Raw genomic sequence first — 15057 nt, forward strand, 5'->3', positions numbered from 1 at the left:
CCCACTAGATTCCGTCTGCACTGGAGTATATTGACCTTGGGAGAATGTCGCAATGGGGTAATACGCGTTGGACGGACCCGCAATGGTGGAAGGTTGCTGATAAGGGTAGGAGGGAGCAGGATGATATCCATGCTGGGCCAATGCGTGGCCTTGCGGCGGTGCTGGAATGATCGCAGAGGGTTGAGGATGATACGCACCAGGGGGTCCATTGGCATCATGCTCAGGATTGTATTCATGCTGGGACCATACGGTGCTTTGTGGTGCGGCAGAGGGCGAAAGATTTGACGCGTAGGGTCAGTCGCATTTTTATTGTAAACGTGCAAAGACGCTTACCTCGTGTGTCCACTGCGTCGCAAACCAGCGTATCCCTTGCTTTTGATGCGGTAATTTGAAGGGGTGATATAATGAAACCGTCCAAAGCATCATATCACAATACAGTTGATATGCTCATAACGCATACCGTTGGCGGCAAACGACTACATATGTCACACAGGTGTGACGTTTGTGACGTCTGCCAAATTTGTGACACGCAAAGTACAGTATCCTGTCTGGGCTCCAGCTTCATTATCGACATGGTTATTTACTGTGTAACGTGTTTTATAAGGACATGATGCGCACCGTCAGATTTCGATCGGACTCGGACATCCATTTCTGTCAGTGAGCTATTTGCCAGGCCAATGTCAGTCAACTTGGTAAGGATGTCCTGAAGGCCTTCGTTCTTTGTTTTCAGTGTCCCTACTCCCTCAGAGGTAATGACATCATCATAGATCCAGATCATGATATAAATCAACACTACACCACTACACCGTTAAATAAAAGACTTATTAACATATCTACGAGCGGTAGGTAACCTTGTAGACAGACGAATTATGGAAATGGTATTATTAGGTACATTAAACCGACATTCCGCTTCGTAACCGGACATGACTCTCATTCACTGGCGCCTCGATGCTCACATCTGGGGCCTACTCAAGGGGTACTCATCTTGATACGAATCTGCAGACTTGTAATCTTCGTTGAGGGGAAGTACGATGCCTGCAACAGCATAGATGATCACAACGGCGTACTCCATGAGCATGTCCATTACGAGGTAGATTTGCCATTCGCCCGTCAAAATATTGAATTTTGCCAGGTCGCTAGTGTTGGGCTCGGTGGTTCCGGTTATCGAGAACGAATCCGAAGAGAACGTGGACAAGACGCTGTAGAGCGTCCGAATGGCCAGGAATGGAAGTGCGATAGAGATGGCCTTCAAGAGCTAAAGATAAGGCGTAAGAAAATAAGTCGAACAGATGACGGCGTTCCGGAAAGCTCACCTGCTTGCGGTATCTCATGACAAAGCCAACTTGGGTCCATACGTGGACGCAAATGCCGACAAGGATGATGTATAAGGCGCAAAAGAGTATCACACCGGCCCTGCGCATGGTGTTCCCACTCGAGCTTGAACTGGAACTTGTCTCATTGGAGATGCCGGTGATGGTAAGGATGAGAGCGACCATGCCGAGGATCTGAAGAAGGCGAAATTGTCTGTTATATCTCGAAAAGCCATCGGGAGTTTGGAACCTATAATAGTGTTCAGCGCATTCCATCTACGATGACAACTGGATCAACTTACATTGAGTGCAACAGACCCAGCGTACAAAGCAACAGTGGGGATAGGCCAGATGACTCTAGGGCATAGCCGCCGATGTAAAGTGAAATGTTTGCAGGCGTGATATCCTCAGCTGCGACAAGCAAAGCGCCTCCCAATACTCGGACTGAAGGTATAACAGGGTTAAAACTATAACTGCGATAAATTAAACAACTTACTGATGCTAAATACCAACAACAAGACCCAACCATCACCTCGCGACATTCCGTACTTCATCACCAACCTGAGGGAAACGAATAGGAAGGGAATATACATTGCGATGGTCACCGCTGCAAGGATGCCCTGAGTGTCGAGAGCCATTTTTCCTGAGAGACTGGAATTGAGGAAGGAGGAAGAAGAAATTGAATATGGAAAATGATGGGATAGTAGTTGTCAGACTTGTCTGCCTTTTGTATGAAATCATAGCGGAATCAGTTGGACAGCGGGCAGTGGGCGCTGCCTGTGCTGCCTCGTTGTATTCATCTCCAAAAAGGTAAACTTCCTTGGATTTGACAGAAGGCTAGCAGCTGCGAGAGGCTGTGATATCGGAAGCAAGGTTGAAGCGGATGCAGATTCCGAATTTCGTACTGCGCGGAAAGTTGAAGTAATACTGCGCACTGTATTAGTATTGTCGGCCCTTGATCACAGCCGATCATTAGGTTAACCGTGATGTGGCTGGCAGGACAACCAGGTACTATCCCTTCCGAGGTCGACAATGTCACTGTACAGCATGTCACATAATATAACCGGCTTCAAAGTCACTGAGCTCGACCGACGACGCAAGAGCGCGGATTCAACGTTCAGTGCGTACGGTGTTCACTAGTAGACATGTCTATAAGTACGAGGGTGACCATTAGTGCTGTAGGCAACTCGGATGTTGAGACCCGGAGCACGTACATTGTACGTATGTTGTCCGTACGCATGCAAGTTCGATGATCAGAATAGACTGTGATGGAGGCCTAGCTAGATTAGTAGTGCAGAACTGATAGCGAGTGTGCACTGGTTTGAGCAATTGGCGAACGCGTGAGCCAAATAGCTCAAACCAGTGCTTACTAATCGAGGAAGCGCGTTTAGGATTGGCGCGACGGTTACGCGTCCCTTGTTCTTTACCTTCTGACTACTCCTCGCGCTCCCTCGATTATTTTCTCAAGTTGAGAATTCGAATGCAACCATTAGTATAAATTTTCACTATTACACGTATTATCTCGTAGAATGATGGAGTCTTCAAATTCTGGCCCTCCCGCTGGAGCAGGTGGGAAAAATGCGGATGCGTTTAACCCCACGGGGGAATCGGGTCAAATGACTGAAAACGAGGCGGCGCGCCTCGCCAGGTTTATCAGCCAGACGAGTACATCACTTAATGTTAATTTAGACGACCATGAGGCGGTAGTAGAAGAGAATCTTTGGCATTTTGAAAGGAACTCGGCAAAGGCTTGGCTATGAGAAGATCCCAACTATATCGAAGTGCTTTCGGATGATGAAGACCTACTGGAAGAACCAATGTCAGAGCCTTCCACCCCCTTTGCGCAAACCGCAATAGGGCGGAAGATGACAAAGGCTGCGGCCTTTTTGAAGACGCTTACTCCTACAATGAGGAAGATTGTGGAAAGGATTACTGGTGAAGACGTCGAGAAATCAATGCAGGAACCATCATTGTCCTCTTCTGCAGAGGTGAAGATTTTTACCAGCGCTAACACAATCTTGGCTCAAGGCATGGAAGGCCTTTTCGGGATCCCTAGGCCTCTCCTTAACTTGGCCAAGGCCAAGGTTCACATTCCACTCACTTTACTCATGAATGCGGCTTTGTGGAAGATGCATGAAGAGCCTTCCTGTGTCAAGCTGAAGAAAGGCCTGGTCCTTAATGCCCAGTGAGAACCGGACCTCACCGTATTGATGGAAAACGATGGATATATTTACAAATATTGTCAAAGCTACGCAAATCGTGAATTCAGCATATTATCGAGAAAGTTGACATGCGTCATCTCGATCAAAAGAAGCAAACACACAATTTTGTCAATATTGTCTTGCACATTTTTGCAGACATAGGTCAATCAATCAATCGAACACAGCGAAATTCGAATCACTTGTCACTTGTTTGTGTTGTTTTTAACTTGATAAGTGTACGCGACGCGCGTCCTTACTTTCAACTACATACTAGTACGATGGCTTCATCCCAGGTTGATCTGGTCCTGGGCCCGTGTCTCTTCCTGTGCCCTGTGTTTCGCTGATTATCGATTACTCATGACGCGAGCAACTCTCTGGAAGCTTCATCCACTGTGCAAACACAGCAGATACCACTCCTCAAGACCATCTCGATCATGGCAATGACACTGTCGACATGAGCACCGAGGACACAGAAACACCTGTATAAGTAACATGTGCGACCATGGTAAGTCGCCAACTCGTGCTTGGATTATGTTCACAGATACTGATGGTATTGTAGACCTCCTTCCCTGTAATCAAGAACCCTCTGTAAGTCTTCAAAGACCTTGTTCAAACTGGCACTGACTTGGGTACATACAGTGCGAAGCTTGCTGAGTGAAAACGCGAATCTACTGTTCCAAATCCTGCAGTGACCCAGTACATCAAAGAACGGAAGGTATGTCATGTGTCGATCTAGAACACTGTATCAACCTTTGACCTGGAATTTTGGGCTTAGGTCACTCTGCGCACACCGATGGTTGAAGCAGATTGTCGCAAATGGCTCATCAGCCAATTTCAGGATTTACTGGTCTGGCCTGATGAAAGAGAAGCAGCTGGTACGTACTCCTATGCTACATGTTTCACATGATTGATTTATGTCTTGCAGGCTTATGATCCCGACGCGCTGAAGCTGGTAATGAACTCAACTAAATGCGCACTCATCCTGATACAGCTGTTTACATTTTTTTTCTCAGGTCAAGGACAATATATGGAACGGCAATACAGTCAACATCATCAACAAGATCTCTTCCGGCAGCCTATACTAGTTGGCATCCACCATGGGTGCAGCGGTTGACATCAGGTGGGTTGCTGGCGAGGACCAGGTGGACAGACTGCAGCAGGCAGTATAGTTATGTATATTTCATTTTTGCGGTGACATTCATTTGTTCTCGCAATGTATATTAGCGTCATTTTCATGCGATTTCCGTAGTTTCATTGTGCAATACGACTACATTTAAGAATCTACGATAGTCGACGGAAATATCATATGCGAGAATCGGTGTGAAATTGTGAGATCTCTGTCGAACAGCATCGCCAGAAAATCGACTATAAGTCCCATTCTCTACACTCATCTACGGAAATCTTACATCTGTGGCTCATCAATATTTCGGCCATTTTCCGTTGATATGGTGAGGTCCGGTTCTCACTGGGCTTAATGACCCAAAGATGATCGTTATGGATATGACCAGTGGTTTCCCCCCAGAGTCGACACTCACTGCTGACATATTTTTTGAAGTGTCGAGCAATTTCTTGAAGTTGCTGGCTTTGGTCGCAGATGATGACACGGTATTTTGCTTCACAAATCACTGCACGTTCTGCATATCACGGGATGAATTCACCTCTAACTTCTCAGCTGTCCTCAGATTCGATATTGAGACTTGCAGAAGGTTCTTCAACACTTCTGTTTTCCTTGACATGAATGCGTACAAGGAACACTGGAGTGAGGTAAAAATAGATTCGAGGATGGACTGTGAACATGGCAACATCGGGGGGGGGGGTGAGGTACAATCTGTACCCTCCTTGTGGACCAGATGGCCCTTCTGGAACGGGTGCTTCCAATGATGGCAAGCCCTTTTGGAGGGGCAAAGGAGATGGCCAGCCTGACAACCTCCTTTGTGTCATTTGTGGTTGGACCAGACACAAGTCTAGCAGGTGTACCCACACTTAAACAGTCAAAGGAACAGCACCGGTTTGTATGTCACAAGACAACAAAATCATTCTCAAGTCTACAAAGGAGATCGTCTGTATCTCTTTCAACCTCGGATGCTGTCCCTCATGCCATGGCCCCGAAATCCTCCATGTATGCTCACAGTGCGGTAACTCATCACATGGAATCTCTTCCAAATCTTGTTGACGATGTGCTTCACCGCGTTGTCTTACTAGGATGTGATTGGCAATAAATTCACCAGTTCTCACTATCCTCCATGATCAACGGTTCAGACAAATACCAACAGTTGATAATGTGGTCGTTCATGGGGGGGGAGGTGTAAATAGCAAGGTCGTTCTAAACAAACTTCTAATGACTTTGGATGGGTTGAGACAGTAACCGTTAACTGGCTTGATGCAGTGTTTAGGTACTTGAAGATCACTAGTCCGTTAACTGGCTTGATGCAGTACTTAGGATTTCTTGAGATGAAGGTTGTAAATAGTGTAGCTAAATTGATAACTGGTGTGATGCAGTACTAGGATGCTACTAGAAGATGATTGCAAAGATATGCAATATGAAGATGAAATTATGGGTAATATCTTGTAAACACTCCCTATTCTCAAATTTAGAGGAGATCAAACTAAGCCTCTAACACAATAGAATCAACAAAAATATGTGGCTTCAAAACTAACTTCTCTGCTGCTCAGGCACTCACAATGAGTATGACACAGAATCAGAACAGAGTACACCCTCTTGATGTAGTCTTAAAGCAGCCAAGCTCTTAATATTGTTGAATAAAGTGCTAGTCTTATTTATCGTCCTCCTAATTGTTTAAAAATATGCAAATATTCACTCAGATGTTCACACAAGTATGAGGTGAGAAATTCAGGAAGATACTCAAATCCTCCTCCCTCTCTCTTAAAGGGGGATTGTCTGTCCTCTCAAAGGAAAATTGATTTCAAAAGGGAGATTGTCATTATTCAGAGGGGAAATAGAGCCCCTTATATACTATTCTAAATGTGGCTGCATAACTATCTAAATAAGGAAATATGACTCATACTGATTCATACAGAGTCATATGAAGATGACTCATTGTGACTCAGATGGCAAAATGACTCATCATGACTCAAACTAAGTCATATCTCAAATATTCTCAAATATCAACTTTCTCCATTCAATTTCCTGACTAATCCATCTCATCTTACTAATTCATTTCATCTGACTAAGCCATTGATCACCTATGAACTATTGATACATTGAAATGTTATATTGAATATGTTTCAGAACATGCAAAAGACATGTGAAGAGTGTGTAAGGAAAAATGCTGAGTAATGTATTATGATATGTTTGGACCTTATCTTTGAATAGGATAAGTGCCAATTTGAACTTGTTATGAAGTATTATAGGTTTGTTAAGTCCGAAACTTCTCAAATCAATTCTTAATGTGTTGTAGAATTTTCTTAGAATTTTTATCGGGTAAAGTGAGGAACAATAAGGCTCAAAAGTAGCTATGACCATGCACAAAACAAAGTTGATGCGTGTCATCATCATCACCCTTTACATCGCAGACGCTTATGATTCCTTCTTGTCTAAGTTTCACCTTACTGATAAATACCCAGATCTCACTTTCAACTTGCGCCACAGCTTCCCAATTGGGGACATCCCCCCCCCTCACGCAGACATACACTCCAAAAAACCACAAATCTGTGGTAGAAAAACCTGACATTATTAGAGACTATTGCAACGAGGAGGTGAAACTCAGGCGCATGTCTGGACCCTTTTCCAAAGAAGAGGTAGGGCGCCTACTTGGGGGTCACTTTGCCACTTCTCCGCTCGGCCTGGTAGAGAAGTCGGGGAACCGGGGAAGTACCACATAGTGCGAGACTTATCCTTTGTGAATGAGGACAGTTATGCTGTTAATAGTTGGCTTGACACAGATAATTTCCCAACTGAATGGGGAACTGCAGCACAGGTTGCAGAAATAGTAAGTCCCTTTTACCTTGTCAAAGCTCGCACGATGGTGGAGCTCAGCGACGTGATGGTGTGCGCTATGTTGTGTGTAGTCACACTTGTCTTTCACGCGACGGCACATGATATTGTTTGGTGATGTGAGTGCATCAGCCATTTGGGTGTTTCACATGGTGTCATGGACCCCTCCCCGAGTGCATATTTATGCATACATACATTGAGTGCTCACGTTGACACTTCACCTTTGGCAGGTCGCATCAGCTCCTCCAGGGACAGAGGCAGCAACTCTGGACATCGAGGCAGCATACAGGACCATACCTGTATGGCCCCACACAAGTGTTTCCTAGTAGTCGTGGTCGATGACGATTTGTTCATTGACCATGTTTTCCTGTTTGGTTTGACGACAGCAGGAGGTGTACAAGGAAATGTCGCAGACACTGCTGTCGACATTCTACACAACCTGGAGCTCGGATCCATTAAAAATGAGTCGATGATCATACATTCTTTCGATTCACGACTGGAGGGGGGGAGCTGCTCCTGGATGGATCCTGGTCACCTTTCCTCTATGCACACAGTCTGAAAGAGGTGTATGAGCACTCACACCTGCTTGGCGTACCATGGCACCCTTTGAAATGGTGCAATTTTGCAGTGGCTTTTATATACCTTGGTTTCCTGTGGAACCTCGTCAATCATATGGTGGAACTCCCAGACCGAAAACATGAGAAATATGTCAGAAAACTTGCGCTCATCATGGAACTCGTTGACAATGGTAACCAGCTCTCATGTATGGATGCGTTGAGCAACAACAGGACACTGTCGCATGTGTCTTTCATGATCCCTCATGGGCGAGCATACTTGGCTAACCTGTCGAGCTTTATCGCTCAATTTCACACATACTCAAAGTCGCATGTGCAATTTGCAGCTAGACACCCCCTGTCATCTGTCAAGAATGATCTTAGATGGTGGCTCAACACACTATCACAAAAACACTCTCCCGCAATCTATCGCCAAGAGGAGCAACACAGGATGTGGATCTGTGGGTCGACGCATCCACAGACTGGGGCATAGGTCTCATTCTCAGAAAGTTTTGGAATGCGTGATCGTTGTGCGAAGGATGGAAAGGGAGTGGTAGAGATATTGGATGGCTTGAAGCAGTCGCTGTAGAATTGGCTGTTCGCACTCTGTCTGACAGGGGCTGGAAGGACACATCAGTGATCATTCACTCAGACAACCAAGGAGTAATAGGTGCCTTTCGAAGAGGAAGAAGTAGGAACTTTCAAGTCAACTTATGCATTCACAGGGTGGAAGCCATTGTGATGGCTTCAAACATTTTTCTTGTGCTTTCATATGTTGAGTCTGCCCACAACCGGGCTGATGCAGTCTCTCACGGTGAGACTGGATCACCCGCATTTTGTCTCAGCCATGTTCAGCTCCCAGAGGAGCTTACACCATACCTCGTGTCATATGTCCAGTGACAGTACTTCTGTGGCATCGGCTACAGCCAACGCCGTGGCAGCTTTGGCTCGGCTTAGGGAGGCACTGGCTCTTCCTCCCTCAGTCAGAGTACTGGTCACTGTTGCTCACAAAATGATAAAGCTGAGAAAACCAAAAGCAGGAAACGAGATCGCTTCATCTTCCTTGCGCCCTAATGTTCTTGCATGCAACCGTCTCTGCAGATGGGTCGCTCCACACTCAGATATTTTTCACAACTCAATTCTTGAAGAACTCCCATTAGCAGATGTCTTGAAGCTTTTTGACGTTATGCTTGTCTCTGTTGAAGTCAAAACACAAGAAAACTACGGCACAGGCTGTTTGCGCTTCCATCAATATTGTGATTCACACTCGATACCAGAAAAGAACAGAATGCCTGCATCAGACCATCTTCTTGCATCTTTTGTCACCTCTTTGGCCAGGAAAGTTGCGGCCACAACAGTGCAGAACTGGCTGGCAGGTCTGCACTTCTGGCACAACCTTCACGGTGCGCCATGGTTTGGACATACATAGTATACTCCGTTCAGTGACCGCCGGCCTCACTAAAGTTGTTCCAGCCTCGTCAAAACATCCCTGATGGCCACCCATCACGCTTGAATACATGCATGCACTTTTCTGTGGACTTGATCTTTCGAACAAATTTGATACGGCTGCCTTCACGGTCGCATGCATTGCATTTTGGTGCTGTTGCAGGTATGAACCTGATACACGGTTTTGGATTGTTACTTACAGATAGTAGACTGGGTGAACTAGTCTTTGATTCTCTTAACTCCTTCGACACAATTAAACATGTGTCCCGCTCGACAACCATTCGTCACCGTACACTGCCAAATCAGATCCCGTTTACAGTCTTCCACATTCCATGGATGAAGACTATGCATGGAGAGGGCACAGATATTGTAGCATCGAAGATTGATGATCTCACGAATCCTGTAACAGCGCTCAACCATCACCTCTCAGCAAACTCAAACATACTGGCCACAGCACGTATGAAACGGCCAAAGGAGGATGGATGCCGATGACAAGGCCATGGTTCCTCACGCATTGCAACCAGATATGGAGGAGTGCTGGCTTGTTAGAATTGACGGGGCACTGTTTCCACATTGGCAGCACATCAGAGCTGTTGCTGCGAGGCATCCCACCAGATGTGGTGGCAATGCAAGGACATTGGAAGTCGCATGCATTCTTGGACTATTGGCATAAGATAGAGTCTATTTTACCACTTTTTGTCACATCGTCATTTTCAGACACTCGCATATTGTTAGTACACTCATCGATGGACTTGTATGCTTGTCATGACAAATAGCTGTAATAACATATCAGTTTTTTCTTGTAACACAGTGTTTTTATTCGTCGCAATACCAGTAATAAGGGGGAGTCGTGGGTGCCGGGTCACGACTGGGTTGTGAGTGTATTGCTCAGGGTGGGTAGCATTGTGCACCCAGGTTTTTGTTTATCCCAAAGCTACCTCACACTCGAGGTTTCAGGTCTTCAGTTCTGATTGTCCCTGTCTCAGTCTTTATCTTGCTCGAAGCACATATCTCATTCTCGGGATTCAATTTTGATGCTAGTGTCTGATTCTGCAGATCATGTGACTTGATTGCATGCACATCACGTGACACGTGTACTTGCAGGCCGTTAAGAGTCAAAACCATCCTCCCTGAGATCTAGCACTTACTGAGCCAAACACAGACACACACTTCATCAAAGCTAAAAATAAGACCAAACCCCCCCGCAACTGATGTAGAAGCATGTCATCTCGAGCTAAAAATCTATGTGTGCACATCACACAATTTTGTCGCACTCTTGTGTGCGACCTGCTCGCAAAATAATAGATTATGTAAGACATTTGTCATCTATTATTTGCGAGCCATTCCACCTCCTACAGCGAACGAAGTACATAGTAAGCATCATTGGGGCGGCAAAAACTTGATGCATTATAAGACATATGCATGACTACATATGTCACACAGGTGTGACCTTTGTGATGTCTGCCAAATTTGTGACACAAAAAGTACAGTATCCACAATGCCTATGTGTATTATGCTTTGAAATAACAAAGATTTCTATAGAAGTCTACTTGGCATTCAGTAGCTCCTCTCGCTGACCTGCACCAAACCGGTTCAGTGCATGGACGACCAATACTCTCTCATGAGTCATATACCCTGAAATACCACTATGAAACCCTTTTCCCTTTTATCTGAAGTTGGACTGAGGCTAAGGGAATATTTTTTGCTTTTCTTTTTATTTTTCAAGTCTATATGCCAGCAGCCTGAATATTTTAGTACATTTAATTCTGCGATGAGTTTTGCTTAGTCAGCCATGGTGATGACTCAGACAAAATCCCACACATGTCAGGTGACTGTGAAAAATATTTCCCACATATGTTGTCCTGGAAAAACATTAGTAAACCCCTAAATACTAGGCTCGCGTCATTCTCACCCTTCAAACAAAGCAAAGCAAAGACAGCCACACACAGGATTCATATCATGTGACACTTCTTACTCTCTTTCTGGATTTGTCATCAGGGGTTGGACAGGTCACATGACTTAGCAAAATACCCAATGACTCACTATGACTCCCTCTGAATATATGACTCACTATGACTCACTCTAAAATACTTACTATGACTCACTATGACTCACCTTGCACATATGACTCATTATGACTCTTAATGACTCTTGAATACACTAGTAGCACAGCCACATTTATTGTGTATATAATGACCCCAGTTTTTGAAATAATAAGAAGCAGATACCAGCAGGTAGTAGGGTGTTTCTCAGCCCAACTAACACTAAGTTGTGAAGTAAGGTGTGATAAGTGTCAGTACCAGTGTCAAGAACTGTTTCAAGACTGAGAGGAACACTCTCAAGAGACAGTAATACTGCAAGCCCATCATACTGAACGACCCGCTGTGAGCTCACTGTGTGCAACAACCAGCAAGCAAGGTACAGCCACACTTTTATTCTGATTTCTATTATTCTTTTTCTTTTCTTTTACTTTCACTGACCTTTGGTGTTCTTTGTCCATAAATACTGATCCAAAATATTCGTGTTGTCTCTACGTCCACCTAAGACTCAGTAGTAGCATAGTGGGGAGACTTTAGGAATTGATAGTGAAGCTTGACCTCACTCATCTGAGTAGTGATACTGAGCCAAGATATTCTGTGCCTGCTAGGCTTTAGCCATTGAAGAGGGGACTTGGTAGTAAACCCAAGGACGTCCGTTCCTGAGTCTGTTTGAATACTCAAAGAAGAGTTCCTTGACAGCAGGTTCAATATCGAGCTAAGAGTTCTACAATAAAGCATTTGACTAGTCTTGACCTTTGATTCTACCTGTTTTGTGCTGAGGGAGTTTATCATTGTAATTCTGCACCATTTCTTTTGGAGTATAGTTGGCACGAGGCACTGTTGTTGAAAGGGAACTTGAGGAAGAAACCCGTATATTCTTTTGGTCATCGCCATACTGTCGGGCTGACCATTGTTTGTTTGTTTTCCTGTCAAGTCCAAAGATTGGATTGACCATCGTATTACTGATCTTGCAGAAGTATCCTTAGCTGAACATACCTTGGGTAGTATACAACTAGCCACCCACGAACGACCACATTATCAGTCATTGGTATTTGTCTGAATCGCTGACCGTGGAGATATTTGTTTTATAGGTGTTTATCTATAGATCATCTATCTAAGAAGACATCGCCATAACTGAGCACGAAAAATGTGGAGTTGTGATGACAAATTAAGGGAAACCTGTGGATCACAATGTTGCATGCATGTAGTTTCAAGCTGCTGACACAGTTTGAAAACTTCTGCATGCGTGAATGATGGCCCATCGTCTTCTGCTTCTTTGCAGGTCAAGTGTATGCGGCAGGCTTGTCGCATGGCTTCCATTTCAAGTTTAAGGACATTTTTATGAGTCAGGACATCAATTCATTCCACACTTACATAGCTGAGCAGGACAATGCTTGTAGAACAATGGTTCGGGCGCTACTTACTATGTCTCGTTGCGCTAGTTACGACCCTCTGATAATGCATTATTCCTTATGCAATATGTCTGCATTTTTGGTCCGCCCATGCTGGGATCCTCAAAAGTTCGTGCATTATGACATATATGCATGATGACGATATGCAGTATGAGCATATCAACTGTACTTTTGAGATGGAAACCATGGTTTCGACCTAGCGCTTGCATGAAGGTTCCACAAGCTAACTGGTAATGGGACAGAGAGAACACAGCCTGTAATAGTTCCATATGACGCAAGATGAAGGAATTATTCTATATGCTAGATGGTCCGTCAATAGTTATACAGCATACCCTGAGGAAAATCATGATACATGAGTTAGATGACATATCGGTTTGAAATACTAGACGATACACGCTTACAGTAAATTTTCAGGGTTGCACACATCATGTGTGGGTTGTATTTTTATTAGATTTCGCCATAGCCCTCAACTAGTTGTGCCAGACCAGTGCAGAGTTCAGAAGACAAGGGCAAGCGTTGATTTGGTCTGTTGTGCAAAGGCTTTGAGGAGTTTCCTTATTCAGAAGCTTTCCACCTTGCAAAACTTAGACCTGCCTCTATAATGAAGTCGTGCTTTGTCACAAAGCAATAGGGGAGCTCAAAGTTGAACACCCAATGCTCAAGCCCAACACCTAACGCCCAACCTCGTGACCTATCTAGAATAAATAGAAATAAATACAATGCAAACCACACGCAAACCCTAATAAACCCTACGCAATACATCATCACCCTTAATTTAGAGCAAAAAATCATGTGAGGGTAAAATACTAGCTTACATTGGGAGCCAATGCAGCTTCTTTGATGGTCTTGTAGATCTTATTTGTGACACCCTGCAAAGCTGCCTGAATCCACTGCTCATATGCAGGATCATGTGATGCTCGTGAATCGTGATTTACCTTTCGAGCGGCTATCTCCGAGTCTGACAAGTCGTCACAGCCAGTCGTAGTATCTATTTAAAGCTCCGCCATGGCAACGTTCGGCTGGCTGTCACCAGCATGAGTCTTGCGTGACTTTGGCTGCTTTCAAAGAACTTCACCATTTCTTCATAAAAATCAGTCGTTCACATGTTAGAAATATTGATTGAGATTTTAAATTATGTGTGGAAGTAAGAATTGAGATATTTAGGTCGTGACGACTTGTGGAAGTGATGACTCAGCCGGGAAGGATAGTAGCGCGCGGACGATGATGTAATGTGTAGGGTTTATTACACCTGAGGCAGGACGGAATCTGTCTGAAGCACAGATTGGTATCATATCCGCAGAAATATTTTGCATTGGTGATAGGATCTGTACTGCAGTAGTATTGGATATCAAATTTTACATATGTTCGTGATATGACATATAGCCAAATTGGGGGGACAATATCCTAAATCTGATGACATCACATATCTAAACTTTGAAATAAAATCTGTTTTGCTCTAAGATACGTGTCATATATAGAATTTAAGTATGAATATGGTGGCTGATCAATTTTAATTACAAATTTTAAATATGAACCCTATACATATTTGGTATAACAATTTCTTATTGGTCAGTCATCGAACAAATTCAGAATAATACAAACCAGATCTGCACATACAAAATATTATTGTCATAATTTCAATATGAGCATGGATCTGGTGCACAAACAAAGCCTTCCTTTCAAATTCTCAATATTGTGGTCTATATATTCTTCATTTGGAGATAAATCTGGTAGGGAATCAATTTCAACCACAATTTTTACATTTGTGCTCTATTTGTTTAGGTTCAACATCGAACAATAGATGTAAAATATTTTACAAATATGTTCCGCATATTAGCCTCCAGCCAATCCGGCAATGTCTCTGGTGTTAGGGTTTGCGTGTGGTTTGCGTTGTATTTATTTCTATTTATTCTAGATAGGTCACGAGGTTGGGCGTTGGGCGTTCAACTTTGAGCTCCCCTAATAATTAAATGGTTCAAACTCAGTTGAACTCTGCCGCGCTTGCCGATGGGCCTCAGGCTCTGTCCAAATCCCTGACTTTCTGCATCCCCTGAGGTACGTAGCCACATTTGTGAATGCGAAGGTATTTAAGTGCTGCAATAACAGTTTCAGTCTTGTTCTTGTGCAACCTCGAGAATTT

The 15057-nt window shown here is 44.1% G+C and overlaps 4 protein-coding genes across 4 annotated transcripts; 2 read left to right on the forward strand and 2 right to left on the reverse strand.

The window, feature by feature from the left end:
- Positions 1-743: 743 nt before the first annotated feature.
- On the reverse strand, positions 744-1948 carry F5891DRAFT_1160685 (uncharacterized protein; the record flags this gene model as incomplete). Its single annotated transcript, XM_041365237.1, has 4 exons — positions 744-1255; positions 1314-1560; positions 1613-1754; positions 1807-1948. 4 exons carry the CDS (start codon positions 1946-1948, stop codon positions 953-955), a joined length of 834 nt encoding a protein of 277 aa, XP_041234406.1. The 3' UTR covers positions 744-952.
- Positions 1949-2342: 394 nt separating this feature from the next.
- Positions 2343-3499, forward strand: F5891DRAFT_974136 (uncharacterized protein; the record flags this gene model as incomplete). The annotated part of the gene is made up of 5 exons (XM_041376420.1): positions 2343-2430; positions 2493-2527; positions 2595-2650; positions 2839-2975; positions 3075-3499. 5 exons carry the CDS (start codon positions 2343-2345, stop codon positions 3497-3499), a joined length of 741 nt encoding a protein of 246 aa, XP_041234407.1.
- A 5410-nt stretch (positions 3500-8909) lies between these two features.
- Positions 8910-9449, forward strand: F5891DRAFT_1180398 (uncharacterized protein; the record flags this gene model as incomplete). Its single annotated transcript, XM_041365925.1, has 1 exon — positions 8910-9449. The coding sequence occupies one exon, from the start codon at positions 8910-8912 to the stop codon at positions 9447-9449; it is 540 nt and encodes a 179-aa protein (XP_041234408.1).
- Positions 9450-13472: 4023 nt separating this feature from the next.
- Positions 13473-14230, reverse strand: F5891DRAFT_974138 (uncharacterized protein; the record flags this gene model as incomplete). The annotated part of the gene is made up of 4 exons (XM_041376421.1): positions 13473-13612; positions 13645-13666; positions 13733-13875; positions 14167-14230. 4 exons carry the CDS (start codon positions 14228-14230, stop codon positions 13473-13475), a joined length of 369 nt encoding a protein of 122 aa, XP_041234409.1.
- Positions 14231-15057: the final 827 nt, after the last annotated feature.

The sequence above is a fragment of the Suillus fuscotomentosus genome (assembly GCF_016647785.1).
Source record: "Suillus fuscotomentosus strain FC203 chromosome Unknown F5891scaffold_1, whole genome shotgun sequence".
NCBI lineage: Eukaryota > Fungi > Basidiomycota > Agaricomycetes > Boletales > Suillaceae > Suillus > Suillus fuscotomentosus.